At 27.9% G+C, this 15,295-nt stretch overlaps 1 protein-coding gene across 2 annotated transcripts in view; it reads right to left on the bottom strand.

Annotated features, from left to right (window-relative positions):
* LOC129963442 (uncharacterized) overlaps positions 1 to 15,295 on the bottom strand; it is a 186,532-nt gene that overhangs the window by 29,644 nt on the left and 141,593 nt on the right. For both annotated transcript variants that reach the window (XM_056077808.1, XM_056077809.1), the window contains exon 9: positions 12,675 to 12,803. In XM_056077808.1, coding sequence (XP_055933783.1) covers positions 12,675 to 12,803 — 129 coding nt within the window. The remainder of the gene's footprint in view (positions 1 to 12,674; positions 12,804 to 15,295) is intronic.

The following is a 15,295-nucleotide window of genomic DNA, read 5'->3' as shown; positions in this document are numbered from 1 at the left end:
CCAGTGGCACCATCTAGCTGGGATTTTGGAAAACACTATATCTTAATATTTAAAAAAAAATAATCAAAGCAAAAAAAATCTGATTTTTATATACTTACAAAGGGGTATTTTTAAAAACTTTTTTGTGCAGCAAATAAACCATGTCTACAGATTATTACACATCAAACTTTCGGTTAACTTCGAAAAATTTCAAGAGGTACTACTAAATAACTTAAATCAGTTTAGAAGACAAAATAAGGACTTGTAAATATCTTTTCCCTTAATAATGACTAGGCGTTAGTCAACTGATTAATCCGAAACATTCCATGTATCTTCATTATCAAAGCTCAATCGTTTCGAAGAATGATAGCGATTATTAGACGGAATTAATTAAATTATTGTACTGCCTAACAAGATCCCTGATCTGTCAGAATCCATAATAGCCGAATTTGCATATGATTAAAGCTTGTTAACATGAGCATATTGGTTTGGAGTGAAAAGCATTAACATAAAAGATCGCTGGAGGGTGAAAAAATGAAATGGCTCGAAGTCAATACTCTGGAGATGAAGATTTCGTTTTTAGACGGCGATACCTCGTTTCCTCGCTTAGTTTAAGTGGAGGTAATATATGAGTTAAAGATAAGCCTAAAGGAAGAACACCTCTTTTGAGAAATGATTAATTAAGTGAACCTTGAAATCCATTAATTCTGAGTTTTCTTTAGACAAATAAGAAGATTTTAAATCCTTTCTGGAATTAAAGCGGATGTTATTTTTGAATTATTATTTCATTGTTTTTATCATTTTAAACAAATTGTTTCATTTCTTTTTGTTTCATCTTATAACTTTAAACGAGCAATTCTTGTATATATATATAAATTTATTTTGTATATCTCGTAAACGGCTCTAGCAATCTGGATCAAATTTTATATTTGGAATAAGATTTCGCTTTTTAAGTTATTTATATAGTTAAGCTATAAGTTATATTTATGTATATAAGTGTCTTTCCTGAAAAAATGCGATTTTACTCAAAAAACATTTTTTAACTAATTATTAGAGCCTTTTTCTATCTGTTTTCATGCTAACAATGTCTTATAGCGTCATCTCGTAAATTTTTGTAGTATTTATATTGTTGCCACAGGATCTACTAGTACATCAAAATTTCGTGCGATTGCGGCATATGACAACGCGTTCGGCTCGCATCCAATAGCAACAATGCAATTCTTGTGTTAACCAATACCAAATGAGTAACATTACTGAATTTAGGCATCAAATCAATGTTAGATATGTTTTTCTTAAGTTAGACAATGGAACTCGTACGATTTACTTACGTGTATCTGTAGCCAATCTATGTACTTCACAATGTCTAGGAAACCTTTGAGGAAAGCATTTAATTTAAATATAATCAATATGTGATTCGTATCTAAATATCAGTTTTTAAGGTACTTGTAACAAAGAATAAATCATTATATGTACCGAGCTGTTTTGCAGTAAATTCTTAGTACTTTAAAGATAACTTTAAAATTACCTTTAAATGCATAATGTCATGCTTTTATATCGAATAATTCAAGTGTTTATCTTTATTGTTACTTCGATATTAATTTATTCTACATTAATATAAATTTTATGGCAATTTGAAAACGTTTCTCTGACTCATTTATAGATGGCGCCAATAGCACGGAATCAAAATTTAACTAAGCTGAAAGATTAACTGATTGAGCTCTAACTAATAACTGATTAGTTAGTTCTAACTATTAACTAATTGAGTTCTAAAAATGGTGAAATAGCATATTGCCATCAAGATTAAGCAAATATTCAAAATTTCAGAATTCTGAGAAATCAAGATTCCATTTACTCATGAATAAAATAAATCAAATTAAATAAAAAAAAGTATAATAAACTGATATCCAACAGCTATTTTTTTTCAATCTTATTTAATACCCTATCTCTTTTTGGCATATCTTAAGCTGTTTAATTCACTCTTAAAGGAAAAAAATCTTAAAAATTAAAAAAAAAAAAAATTATTTGTTGAAACCAAAAAAATTAATGATACATTCTTTTAGTTCAAACATGAACTCGTAAATGTAAATAAAATAAAAAATCTGATCTTAAATGCTTAAAATTCAGATATTCGTTGGGAAAGAATGTCAAAATTCGAACGAATTAATTACAAGGGCAAATGAAATCGAAATTAGCATAGAAATGCTTGTTTTAAATGCAGAAAGTTTGCGAAAACTGATAGCGCTTCATTCTGATTCTAGTCACAGATTTCTCACATAGTAATTCTCTAATGGCGTTTCATTTTATTCTTATGAAATTCGTTTTATTCTTATGAAAAAATTATATCTAGTTTGTGATTCAATAATAGTCTCTTTATTTAGGATTTGCTTTTACTTTCTCGCATATAAAAGAAAGATTGTTACAATCTCCGAAAACTCGTCTCCCTGAGATTGTAATAAAATTGTTCGGAATTTTGACAAATCTCCCTATTTCAGATCTTCTGAGTGCGAAAAATAATTTTTGAGATTTTATATGTATCTCTATTCCTTTGCCAGAGAACATAATACAAAATGGAGCAAGTTAAAAACTGAAATTTGGTATGCCGTCGGTAGAATTGTAAGAAGAATAGCAAAAGTAGTAGAATAGTAAAATAAACAAAATCTGTAGAATTGAAATCTGTTTTAGTCCTCCCCCCCCATTTGCATATGAAAATGATTAGTTAAAAAAATTGAGTGAACTAAATGAATGAAATTTGGCATATGGTTTTAACTCATTAATGCCTGTGTTCCATTTTTAAGATTATATTATTTGGGATATAAATATATTATGAAAATTAAATGCCTTCCATAGTCTCTTCATTTTATTTGTCTAATAAATGATTATGTTTTCCCAAATTTCTAAACAATTTTAAATTGGCATATATTTGTAACTTTAGCCAGATTCTAAAGTGTTGTTATTTTATTTTTTTAAATTATGTTTTACTTTTATTTAATTTTTGAGATACTTGAACCCTTTAAAGGGCCATTTTTTTCTAGTCATATGTTAAAATATTTTTAGGCTTGAAATTAGAATAAGAAAAAGGATTCATTTAGCTTATTGGATAAATTTAATTTGATTAACTAATTAATTTGGTTAATTAATAATTAAGTATCAAATCAAGACACATCATTTTGTGTAAAATAAAGAACTAAAGCATCTAAGTTTCTGTCTTTTAAAAAAAAATTTGTCAGAACTTATGCCAACCTACATAAATTCATACAAAGATTGATAAATTTGGTGGGAAGCATACTTCCCACAGCGCTAGAAAGGGTTAAGGAATTCGAAAATATATATTTTGATAATTTACAATATTTTGAAAATCTTTTAATATATATGTTGAAATGCATCAATGGCAGTAGTGTGTGAAGGCAGCATTCTACGGAACATCTAAGCATTGTATAGAATGCCAAAAACTGGTCGGCAGTGTATGAAGCGATTAAATGTTTTACATATTTCCTAGAAATTCTATGGAAAAACCAAATATCAAACCAGCAAATTATGAAATACATATCCGATACAAGAAACGGAGCCTGCTACGAAAATGCACGAATGTGATATTATTCGATAATGGGTTGAATTAACATTGTGAAAACATTCTTAACAAATGGATTTCTGTTTCTGCCACCTGTTGAGCGTGTTTAAAAGAAGTTAATGATGCGCACACACACACAAAGTGTCGTTGGAGAAATCTTACCTCCTGTAAATATGCTAATCAAAATGAAGATATTTTGTGCGCTTTCTTTTAAAATTAATAAAATGTTTAAATATTATTGTTATAATGACACTTTTTCATACTTTGCCTGAATAGTATATCATTCTGTAGAAAGCCTAAGTGCATGATGATTCTCCCATTTCATGCTTAGCCTATAACTGCTTGGCTCTCTATAAAATGCGCAGGTATTCAATAGAATGCTGGATTTTCGTACTAACACACACACACACACATACAAACATATATATAAAATGTGATCAAATTTTTCTACTGATTTATAGATAATTTTTCGTAATTTCTTTCCGCAATTTCAGTCTACGTCACAATTATTTTAAGCTTGGTATTTTGAACATTATTTAAAAGTTATTTCTTAAAATCTATGTTTTAAAATAAGAGTGCTTTATCGGATTAATCATCAGAGTTGTATATCGAATTTTGACCCAAGTACATCAACTAATTAACTATTATTTGTTGGTTAGTCTATTCATGTGTACGTAATTGCGATAGCTACTAAATGCTAGATCGACACATTTTAGTACTTAATTTTTACACCTAAATTATATAAATGAATGCGTATCCCCTTTTTCGATAAATTACCACAGAGTAAAATGTTTTTCTGTCTAAATGTATGTAAATATAAATGAATGAACAAAAATGCAACTAATGAGATGGATATGATCTTAACATCAAAACTGGTGGTAACAAATTTAAGATTCGATTATCAACACAATACCACGAAAATAAACACACAATTGGAACTGAATAAGTGCATGGTTAAGAATAAATCAGAACAATACCGTTAGGGTGTTTAGTCCCCCGACAAATTTGTTACACCTATAGGTAGTTATACACGAAGTATTCGGTTACCTTACAAGAATTTGAAGATAACTATCAAATTAAGTACATCATTACAAACGACAAAGTGAGGCCAATAAAGACTCGCACCATCATAATAAGAAGGCGCAATTCTACTGATTAATTCGAGACGCTCAATGTATCTTCGTTAGCAAAGTGCAATCGTTTCGAAGAATGACAGCGATTATTAGATGGCGTTAATTAAATTATTGTACTGCTTAACAAGATTTCTGATGTGTCAGGGCCCATAATAGCCGAATTTGCATATGATTAGAACATGTTAACAAGAGCACGATTTGTAGAAGAGTTGGAGCATTAGCATAAGGGATCGATAGAACAAAACAAAAAAAAAAAAGGAAATAGAATGGAATTTTGCATAGACAATAAATACTCTGGAGGTAGAAGACTCGGTTTTTATTTGTGATATCCCGTTCTGCCACCGAGTTAAGATAAGACCGGAGGAAGAATTCCTCTTTCAGAAGAAAGATTCATTAATTCGATCCAGAAATACTGTTAATTGAAAGGTTTCTCTAGACAAATAAAATGTAGGTTTTTGAATTCTTAATCAAAATAAAACTCGTTTTATATTTAATCTGAATTATGACTGAATTCTTCTTTTTATTTATTTTAAAATGGTAATTTCTTCTCCTAATGAATCAGAATAAAATTTCATTCCATAATAATTTTCCTACTTTTTTTCTACTTATTTTTAAATGATATTTTCTTCATCTAATGAATCACAATGAAATTTTATTCCATAATATTTTTCCTTCTTCTTTTCTATTTATTTTAAAATAATTTCTTCTAATGAATCAGAATAAAGTTTTATTCCATAATAATTTTCCTAGTACTTCTTTTCTTCTTCTACATTACTTACTTCTACTTACTTCTTTTCTTTTCCATTTATACTTCTTTTCCATTACTTCTTTTAATGAAAACTTCTTTTCCATTTATTTTAAAATGATATTTTCTTTTTATACTGAATCACAATAAAATTCATTTCATAATTATTTTGTGCAGGATATTCTTTGCTATTTAGTTTAAAATGATAATTTATTCTAATGAATCACAATAAAATTTTATTCCATAATTATTTCCCCCCTTCTTTGCAATTTATTTTATAATAATTTCTTATAATGAATCACAATAAAATTTTATTCCATAATTATTTTCTCCCTTCGTTGCTATTTATTTTAAAATGATATTTTCTTTTTATACTGAATCACAATAAAATTCATTTCATAATTATTTTATGCAGGATATTCTTTGCTATTTAGTTTAAAATGATAATTTCTTCTAATGAATCACAATAAAATTTTACTCCATAATTATTTTCTCCCTTCTTTGCTATTTATTTTAAAATGACAATTGCTTCTTCTAATGAAGCACGATAAAATTTTATTCCGTACTAATTTTCTTGTATGTCATAGAATTTATCATTTTTTTTAATTTTAAAATATATGCAAAAGAGTTTACGAGGCAAAAGAGAATAATGCCTTGGATATAATTTCTTTTAAAATATAATGGCTATCTACTCTTTTATATTGAAAAAATATATAACTTTTACTCAAATTCAACTAGTCGCAACTTGTTTAGCACATTATTTTAAACAAATTTTGTAATATATTTCTTCTGAATGGAAATATTTATATTTTTCATGCTCGTGTCTTTTTTTTATAATTTGCTGAAGACTTAATTAAATCGTGGCAGGATTAATTTATTATAACGTTTCCGAATAAATTATAATAAAAAATATTTTTTCATGAGTAAATGAAATTGTTTCTTAGAGTATTAAATAGCTTTACATATCGCTTGTTAAAACTTCCTAAATTTAATTGTTTAGTTGCGCTTTCCTTTGTGAATACAGATTGCAACTCATTTTATATTTATTTTTTTCCTTATTTGTCACCTATTTTTTCACTGCATAAAAATATCTTCATAATAAAGTATTTTAGAAAACACAATGATTTAATTGAATAATTTATTAAAAGTATGTTTCTTATTCTTCCAATATAGATACAGAAACACAAGAGATATATATTTTTAGGTACATTCCTACAGGAAAACTACTATATTTTGCAATGGTTCTCATGATAAATTTCCTCATGTTCTCATGACTTCAGAAAAATTTCCTCAGATCTTCACAGATATATATATATAAATTTTGGACGAAGGGTGGCTTGGAATATATTGTTAGAAATATAAAAATCTTGGACGAGTTCGCAAATGGCCCATCTAGGGGTGGAAATAATGGGAGAGGGGGTTGGAAATTTTCATTTCGTTATAACTTTCTTAATGTTGAAGATAGAAAAATAAACACAATTAGCCAAATTAGCACCTCATTAAGCCGGACAAATTTTGTATTTAAGATTTTTCGAGAATTGCAATATGTAAGAAGTTAAGAGTTGAACAGTGATTTTCAGATCCTAATTTTTTTTTTTTTTTTTTTGTTTCTAACATCAACAGTTTGTATTTAGGGATAATAACTTAGATGTAAAGGAATCTGCCTTTGTCTTCTAGCTTGCCGAAATGAATTTTTTAATTGAGAAAATCACAAAAGAAAAACAGTGTTGTAATCAAATGGGACTATCTATATTTTAAGTTTAAAATGGTATAAAATCATTTTCATCAGATAATAGTTTCTAAATTTGTACCCAAGAGACTTCAAGATTCAAAATTCAAATTCTGTATTCTTTTAGAAATTTTTTGTTTTGTCTTCCGTTGATTCGTTTAGTCGAATAACACTAACAAAATTAATGTCAAAGCCACAGTTATATGAAGTGTTTTTTTTTTTTGAAGGAATATGGAAGAAAGGGGATCAAGAAAGACTCTTGAATTTTTAAATTTAATTATTACCAGTTATATTAATTAGAAATATAAAATTATTCATTATTGAAGGATTATTTTTATTAATAATGTGATAAAAGCGCATGCATTCAAACAATCTACACTTGCAGTAGAAAGAAGTCATGTCTATCACTTGTAGTAGAAAGAAGCGGACTATAAAAAAGAGCTGTGATAGTCAAAAATAAATAAACGCCACAACCGAAAATTTAAAAAAAAATCTTTGTGAATACTTATTTATTAATTTAAATGTTTGTTTTTGTTATTTATACGGTAGTGTTTTATGAAGACCATGAACTTAAATCATTTAAAGATATAGTTAGTGGCATAGTTATCCAAAAAAAGACTGGATTTCAGTTCATTCAAGTTAAAATAATAATTGTCTTGGTTCTTTTTACATGCAGGGCCAGCAGTAACATTTTCTTTCTCGTACTTTGATGCCCATTTATGTCATTCGCTAGAATTACGTTTTCAAATTGCAAACTCTTAATAACTTCAATTTAAAATTACGCACCAGGAAATAGTATCAGTGTCATAATGAAATCCTTTGGGCACTATAATTGCTATTTATGCATTGCCTCAAATTATGAGAAAGATAATCACCTCACATTTTCCCCCAATCTTCTTCCAAGCGTGCTTATTTGATTGAATTTTGTGAATCACAAAACATTTTGTAGCGGCAATCAACAGTAATCAACGAATATGATCATAAAATTTATCCCCAATGGACCATGACGGTTCAGTTCAGTAAATAAAAATTCACATCGAAACTTGATAATCGGAAATGTACAGCCAAATTGCTGAGCTTATTGAATTGCAAAACAGAAGATTTTACCTATTGATTTAATCGCATCAATTAAATAACCAGGTCAGATTTATGAAAAACTGAAAGGCTTAAAATTGAGGCTTACACGTGCTCATTTATTTAATATTATTCAAAAAGACAGGGTTGGTAAGACAGAAGCAGAAGTTGTTCGTTCCAAGTTATTCTTATTAGAGTTATGAATGTTTTTAGACATAAACATGTAACACGAATTTTGCTATTAAGCCCGAGAGGTCTTTCCTCGTCTTTCTCGTATGTTTACTCAATAGTGTATGTATCATGCTTCATCGAATAGTGGTGAAAATTGCATATATGTGAACCTCGGGCAGCAATTGAATCCAAAGTACGTTAAACAGGGTTTCCTGAATTGGGCATTTACAAATTTTAATCAGGAACACAAAAACAAATTATTTTTGTAACAGAATAAAGTGTCAGTAAAGCAAAAGAAAACTGCTGTAGGAAGTCTCTTTATCAATGAATCAAATAACAGGAAATAGTTCACCAGACACAGTTGATAAAGCAGGCTTAACAAAATATATATTCACAAAAACAAAACAGTATAACTGCAAGAATAACAGCAATTCAAGTCCGCACATCGTGACAGATATAATGGTATATAAATGCAGTATCAACTACAAACTTTTAAGATACTTGAGATAATTGCTGCCTGCATATTTTGTTTATTTTTACAAATAAATCTGTGCTGTTGTATGATCTAGAATATTATTATAAATTTGTTATATAACTTTGTTGATCAGTTAGTCTGTGCTTCGAAAGCGGGATTTATAGCGATTCTTAATGTTTTCTAGGTGAATGATTCCTAACTTTGCTACCATTTGGCAATTTTGGTGAAAAAGAGAAGTTTCTAGAAAATACAATAATTATGGCTCTATCTCTATTAGAGCCCTAGATCTATAGATTCTTCTGGAAAATTCCATACCTTTCCCCAAAACTAAAAAAAGATGAAGTTTTCAAATGGGGAGTAATTCTTTCTTTAGAGTGTTGATCGCATTGCAAACTAGTCCCACAATAGGATTCATATTTTACATTCAAATAATAAAGCGATGCAACGCACCTAACTACACATTAACCTAACTTGCTGCATTTTCAACTTCGAATTCACATGACTGTAGATAAATATGTTTCCCTTATCTAAATAGATATCGATTGTGTACGCATCTTTGTATCATATTATATCAAAATATTATTAAATAATAATGAATTAATATGAAAAAAAACACATACCAAATTTCATCCATTTAGGCTGTTAAGCTTTTCATTTATTGCAATTATAGACAAAAAAAAATTCGGAGCCATTGCAAGAATGAAATGTGTAGATTTATGAAAATCTCGATTCTTATGAAATTTTTATAATTACAAAACAATCTCTTCGCACAACAGAGAATAAAAAGCATCTGAAAATGTTAGTAAAAATGTTTAAGTAGAATAAATAATAAATCATTTCACTGCAAAAAATCAAGGCAAAATTTTGAACAGTAATTCGCTCAAAGCAATAAATTAAAATTAATCTCTTAAATGGAACAATAAATTTCAGTCTGAAATGATTTCATTTTCAAATGCATTCTTTCAAATAAACTTAATCTTTCAGCCATTTCTTTTTCATTTGCCATTATTCCAGTTATTTAGATTTTAATTCACTTTCTTTAGAAAATTTCCACCAAAAGATTTTTTTTTAAATGCAAAGTATATTAAAAACTTCAGCATCACGAACAATAGAGTTGATAATATATTGCCTGAAGTTTATAAAATTTAACTTTTATGAATTCTTTTTAAACTGTATTTTTCACAAATGTTTTTAAAAGGAAAATAATTCCAAGTAATTTTGTCTCGATTATTTAATATTTTTACTTCCTTATTCAAACAAGTATAATCTTAGGAAAATATTAAATTCCATATGAATAACAAAGAATCAAATTGATTTTTTTTTAATTGTTAGGAGATTTTAATCGCTTTTCAAATTGGTATTTCAAAAATGCTTTATCGTCTATTAAAAGGCTGTTATGATACTGAAAGTTATTGTTTTAATTATGTTTGTGAAAAGTGTTTTTATCCATTTTTTTCTTGCAAAGATTACTTTGTATGCTTGAAATGTTATTTTCCCTAATCGATTTTTACACCACGCAAAATTTTACAATCGATGATTGAAACAATTCTTTTGATTTTGGTCATTTCATATTTTTATACTCGCAATATTCATCGCTATTTAAAAGAAATAATAGAACTACAGTTTTTTTTCCCTGTCTTCTTTGTGATTTAATTGTCTAACGACTTTTTGCATTGTTGACTGACTTTCAAAGTTCGTGTGAAAGATTTAATTTATTTTCTATTGTTTAAATATTCATTGAAAAGACAATTCTTAAGCATTCTGAATGGAAAGACTTGAGGAAGAAAAATGTTATCTCTGCTTCCTCGAAATTTATTCATTTCCCTTTTTTTTTCTCTTCCATTTCCTTTAGATGCCGTCAACCTTTTAATATATTCATCATAGAAAATTTAAAGGAATTGCCAGAAAGTGAATGAGCTTTTGAACTTTGTTTCGTATCTTTCAAAAGAATTTCACTTCGCAATTTAGAAGGAGTTTCAATATATAAATTTATAAATTTCATTCATTTTGTAGGAATATAGTTATATATTTAAAAGGATAAATAATATCGATGCGTAAATAATGAAAAAGGGGAATTGGAATATACATCTTGCATTTTCGTAAAATTTCTGTTTAAATAACAAGCTTTTTACAAAAGTTTCAAATATTAAAATTTTCTTCAACAATAAAGTTTATTGAAAATTTTATGATTACAATTTCTCTTTGAGAAAAATTATTATATCTAGAAAGTACAATGGGCCTCAAAAATCTAGCGCAAATTTAAAATCATCATTTCACGGACAAATGAACTATGAGTTAAAGTTCATAGAGTTATTGAATTCGATGGTTTTTAAGACATTGCTATTGTTTGGAGAAAATGACATTACAATATGCAAATACTAAACAAAAATGGAAATGCCTTTAAAATAATATATTCATAAATGCGATAAGAGTATTAACTATAATGCTATTTGGTTGTTATTTAATAAAAACGATAGGCCATTTTGTTTTTAGAGAATCATATTTGGTGCAATGTACAAGAAACTTGTTACAAGTCGTTCAAGGAGTTAATTCAAAGCAATAAGTTTGGTTTTTTTTTTCGAATTTAATATGTCTAGGGCTGTAAATTTCAATTTCTTTAATAGCAACATTTTCAATTTAATTTAATTTCTTAAAGAAGCTCATTAAAAATTTCTCAGATAAGCTTTTAAAGGTAGGTAGTTGTAAATATTTTTTTTTATTTAATGCATCGAATAAATCAAGGAATAGTATTGTTTTGCCTTGTTGTTTTTACTTATGGCACTTGTCATAGACAAGCCACTGACGAATGAGTCAGCAATTTAAGCCGAGTTTGTCCTGTAGCTTCTAAGGGTAAAGGCCTCTGAGCACCCGAGGGCAGAAGTTTGACTTCTAGTTCATATGAAAATGACACTCACTCACTCGCTTGTACAACCCCTTTTTACAGGCAGGTTCTTTCACACACCTCACAGATAGAACACAGGATAAAGAACAACCATGTCCGAAACAGGACTCGAACCCGGGACGCCCAGATCATGGGGAAGACATGCTACCCTACGCTAGGACACCGTTATTTGCCTTGTAACTTAAATTTTGGAGGTTTTATAATTTTAGCTTCAATTTCTCAGATGGAAGATGCATATAAGATGCAGATACATAAACAGCTTATTCTTCCCTTATAATGTAAAATCTGAATTTATATTAGAATAACATCATTAAAATTATGAACAAGTGAAGACACATAGATACAATTTGAACAGAAAGGATATAAATGAAACAAGGATTTTTCATGTTTCCTCCAGATATAGAAATCCATTATTAAAAAATGAACCACACTTTTAGCAGCATTAAATTCAATTTTTTTTATATGACAGAACATAAGCAGCTTAAATGTTGCTTACCTGCTATAAAAGTAATAAAAAGTAAAATTTTCTTGTTTTAAAACTGCGTTCCTGAATGGAAGGTGGCCCATTGAACATTTGTAAGCCATAATACAATCTAGTGTCTTATGTAATGCGTCTCTCTAAGGAGTTATCTAAAGGCTAATAAATAAGCCATGTTAGCAATAAATATTGTTTCTGTGTTGGAGAAGGTGAATTGGTTCCCTTTGCATCCATTCTGTGCAAACTCCAGTTTTCTATTTTCTGAATACGAGTTATGATTTTTTAGACTTGTTGCAGATATCTTAAGCGTCCCGAATTTGGTATCAGTTTTATATTTTAATAATGCAAAATTCATAAACCAGATCTGAATCTGTTTTTATTACTATAGCGATACTTTGAATTATCTTTTCATTCACTTACCTCTTTGCGAAGTTTCATGTTTTCGTGTTGCTTTTGCAAGGAATCTTGCAGGTCAATCTGAAGCTCTCGCCATTTTTGAATTTCGCTCCAAATTCGGTGTGTACTGTTGCCATACTTCTGTCTGAGTTGCTGTAATTGTAAATAAAAATATTGAGAGTTCATGTCGATCTGATAATAGATGTTAAAATTAAAATATTAATTAATCATTTCACATCAATGTTAAATTTTTATTTAAAAATGTTAATCATAAAATTTTGCAATGCTTCAAAAATTTATTTGGATTTATCTAATGGTTTATAATTCTTGACAAGATTAAAATATTCAGCTAGAAAAATCAGTGTTTTAATGCGTCGGTAAATATTAAGAAACTTTCATTAGATAATCAAATGTTCGATATTTGGCTAGGGCAGTTTAAAATTTTCTCTGTTTTCCCCAAATTGAAAAAGTATCCGAGATTTATCTCGTGTTGTTTTATTTTTTACTAATAAATAAATAATTCATTTTTAAAAACGCTAATCATAAATTAAAAAAATTTCAGCTCCTAAAGAACTTTTTTCTCCAATTTTTACTATGTATAGTATTATGATTGATCATCATCATGATAAAACCAGTGTGATATTTTGTTTCTTGAAATCTCTTTTTGCCTTTTTTTAAATTAATCATTGTTTTCTTTGAATCAGTATTTAACCTATTTTTTCCTATTTTTCCCTATTCCAAATATTTTAATTTTATGTTTTTATTTCTTGAATAAGTTTTTACATAGGCAAGAAAGTTCTTGTAAGTTTACTTGTATACATTTGATAAAGTTGTTTATAAAGTTTATTAATAAAATAATAAGTTTAAAATATAAAGTTTTGCCTATAAATTCCAAGCATTAATTTTAAAGTTAATATGCATTGAATGGGAAATTAATTTTAATTTTTATGTTTATATATATCTTGAAATAAATAATAGATTCCTTTTTTTAAATCAAACTATCGATTAAAGACGAGAGAAGATGGCGATCAAATGACAAAAATTAATGTAGGGAATGCTATTATTTTCATTGAAATTCCAGAATTGTACCTATATATTCCTGGAAAATTCTCTAGAAATATTTTCACTTGGAATGTGACTTGCAATTTTAAGTTTCCTCATTTCAGGTCAAACAACTCTATTATCTTCAGTATAATCTAGTGAATAAACGATGAAGAAAATTTCCTCTTTTTTTGTAATATGATATGTGTGAAAAGCTAAATGGCTTCATAAATGATTTGAATACTCAAAAAGAATTTTCTGTAAATTTGTATTGTATAATAATTTTAATGAAAAAAAATACTTTTTGGATAATTTGTTTCTTTTTTTCGATGAATTTCTACATTTTTTTTAACGAAAATTCTCGCATTGCCTACTAATCTGCTTTATCAGAGGATGACCGATAACTTAAAAAACATCTTGTAATGGAATTTTCTTTTCTAATCTGTGAGAATTAATTTTTTCGAATTGTATATTTATGCAAACGATTCCTAATCGTAATTCAAATGCCACGATTAAGTATGGCAGTGCGTATTCGGTAGCACTCATTGCATACATTTTATTTTTATCTTCAATCGAAACATCTCATTTCATCCAATGTTGACAAAGATAACAGAAAGTTTAAAAACCTCCTGAACAACTGGAATTTCGTCAAGCTTGAAGAACTAATGTTCCAGTTCTTCATTTTCTTTCTCTCTCTGCCTCAAACATTGTACAAGCGTTGAGCATTCCTTCCTGCTGCCGCCAAAGTTATACAACGCAGAAGACAAATAAATTATTTTTGAGAAGCAGGTGATATAACAACATGAGTTTGCACTCTGCTCTTTCCCAAAAAGAAAGCAGTGTTGCCAGATCTCTATCGTAAACATTTACACTTTCTTAAAACGATATAACTTTCAGAGTTCTTTTTTTATCTTTTCTTTTTTGGCAACTCTATTATTTAAAAGCTAAGTTTTCGCTTAGTAAAGTGATGGTTGCATGCTAATGAAGATAAGTTTTGCTACGAATTGCTTGAAGTAAAATGGTTACTTTTCTGCTTTTGCTTAATCTTGAGTTAAGATTTCCTAGTTATTGTATTCAGCGCATTATAGTATCATCAGCTGTTTAAAAATACTAATCTGGAATATTCATTAAATTGCTATACATTTATAAAAGATTATTTTTTAATATGAATTTTTTTAACCTATTCATTTCTAAAAAATACACATTTGCATCACTTCATTTTATTCTTTTACAAAAATTAAATTCAGTTTTATTTTAGGTTATTTCCTACCTTTTAAGGAATAACTGCTTTTCGCATCATAATAATAATTTTAATTTCCTAATGTCCACTATCTTAAATTTAACTGTCCAACAGATTTTAATTTATGATAAGAACTGATCGAAAATATACATTTCTATGAAAAACATTCAAGAAATGTATTTAAAATATAGCAAAAAAAGTATTCAAAAATTGCATTGGTATTTGAATAAAATTTGTTGTATAAAGGAAATAAATTTGTTTGTTTTAAGAGATGCATAGTTTGTGGTACATAGAAAAACAAAGGTCATTATTATCGGTCTAAAAAACAAAACAAATGTGTATCGAATGATTTGGATTTAATAAA

This window comes from Argiope bruennichi, chromosome 3 (genome assembly GCF_947563725.1).
Source record: "Argiope bruennichi chromosome 3, qqArgBrue1.1, whole genome shotgun sequence".
Taxonomy (NCBI): domain Eukaryota; kingdom Metazoa; phylum Arthropoda; class Arachnida; order Araneae; family Araneidae; genus Argiope; species Argiope bruennichi.
This window is presented reverse-complemented; position numbering and strand designations above follow the sequence as displayed.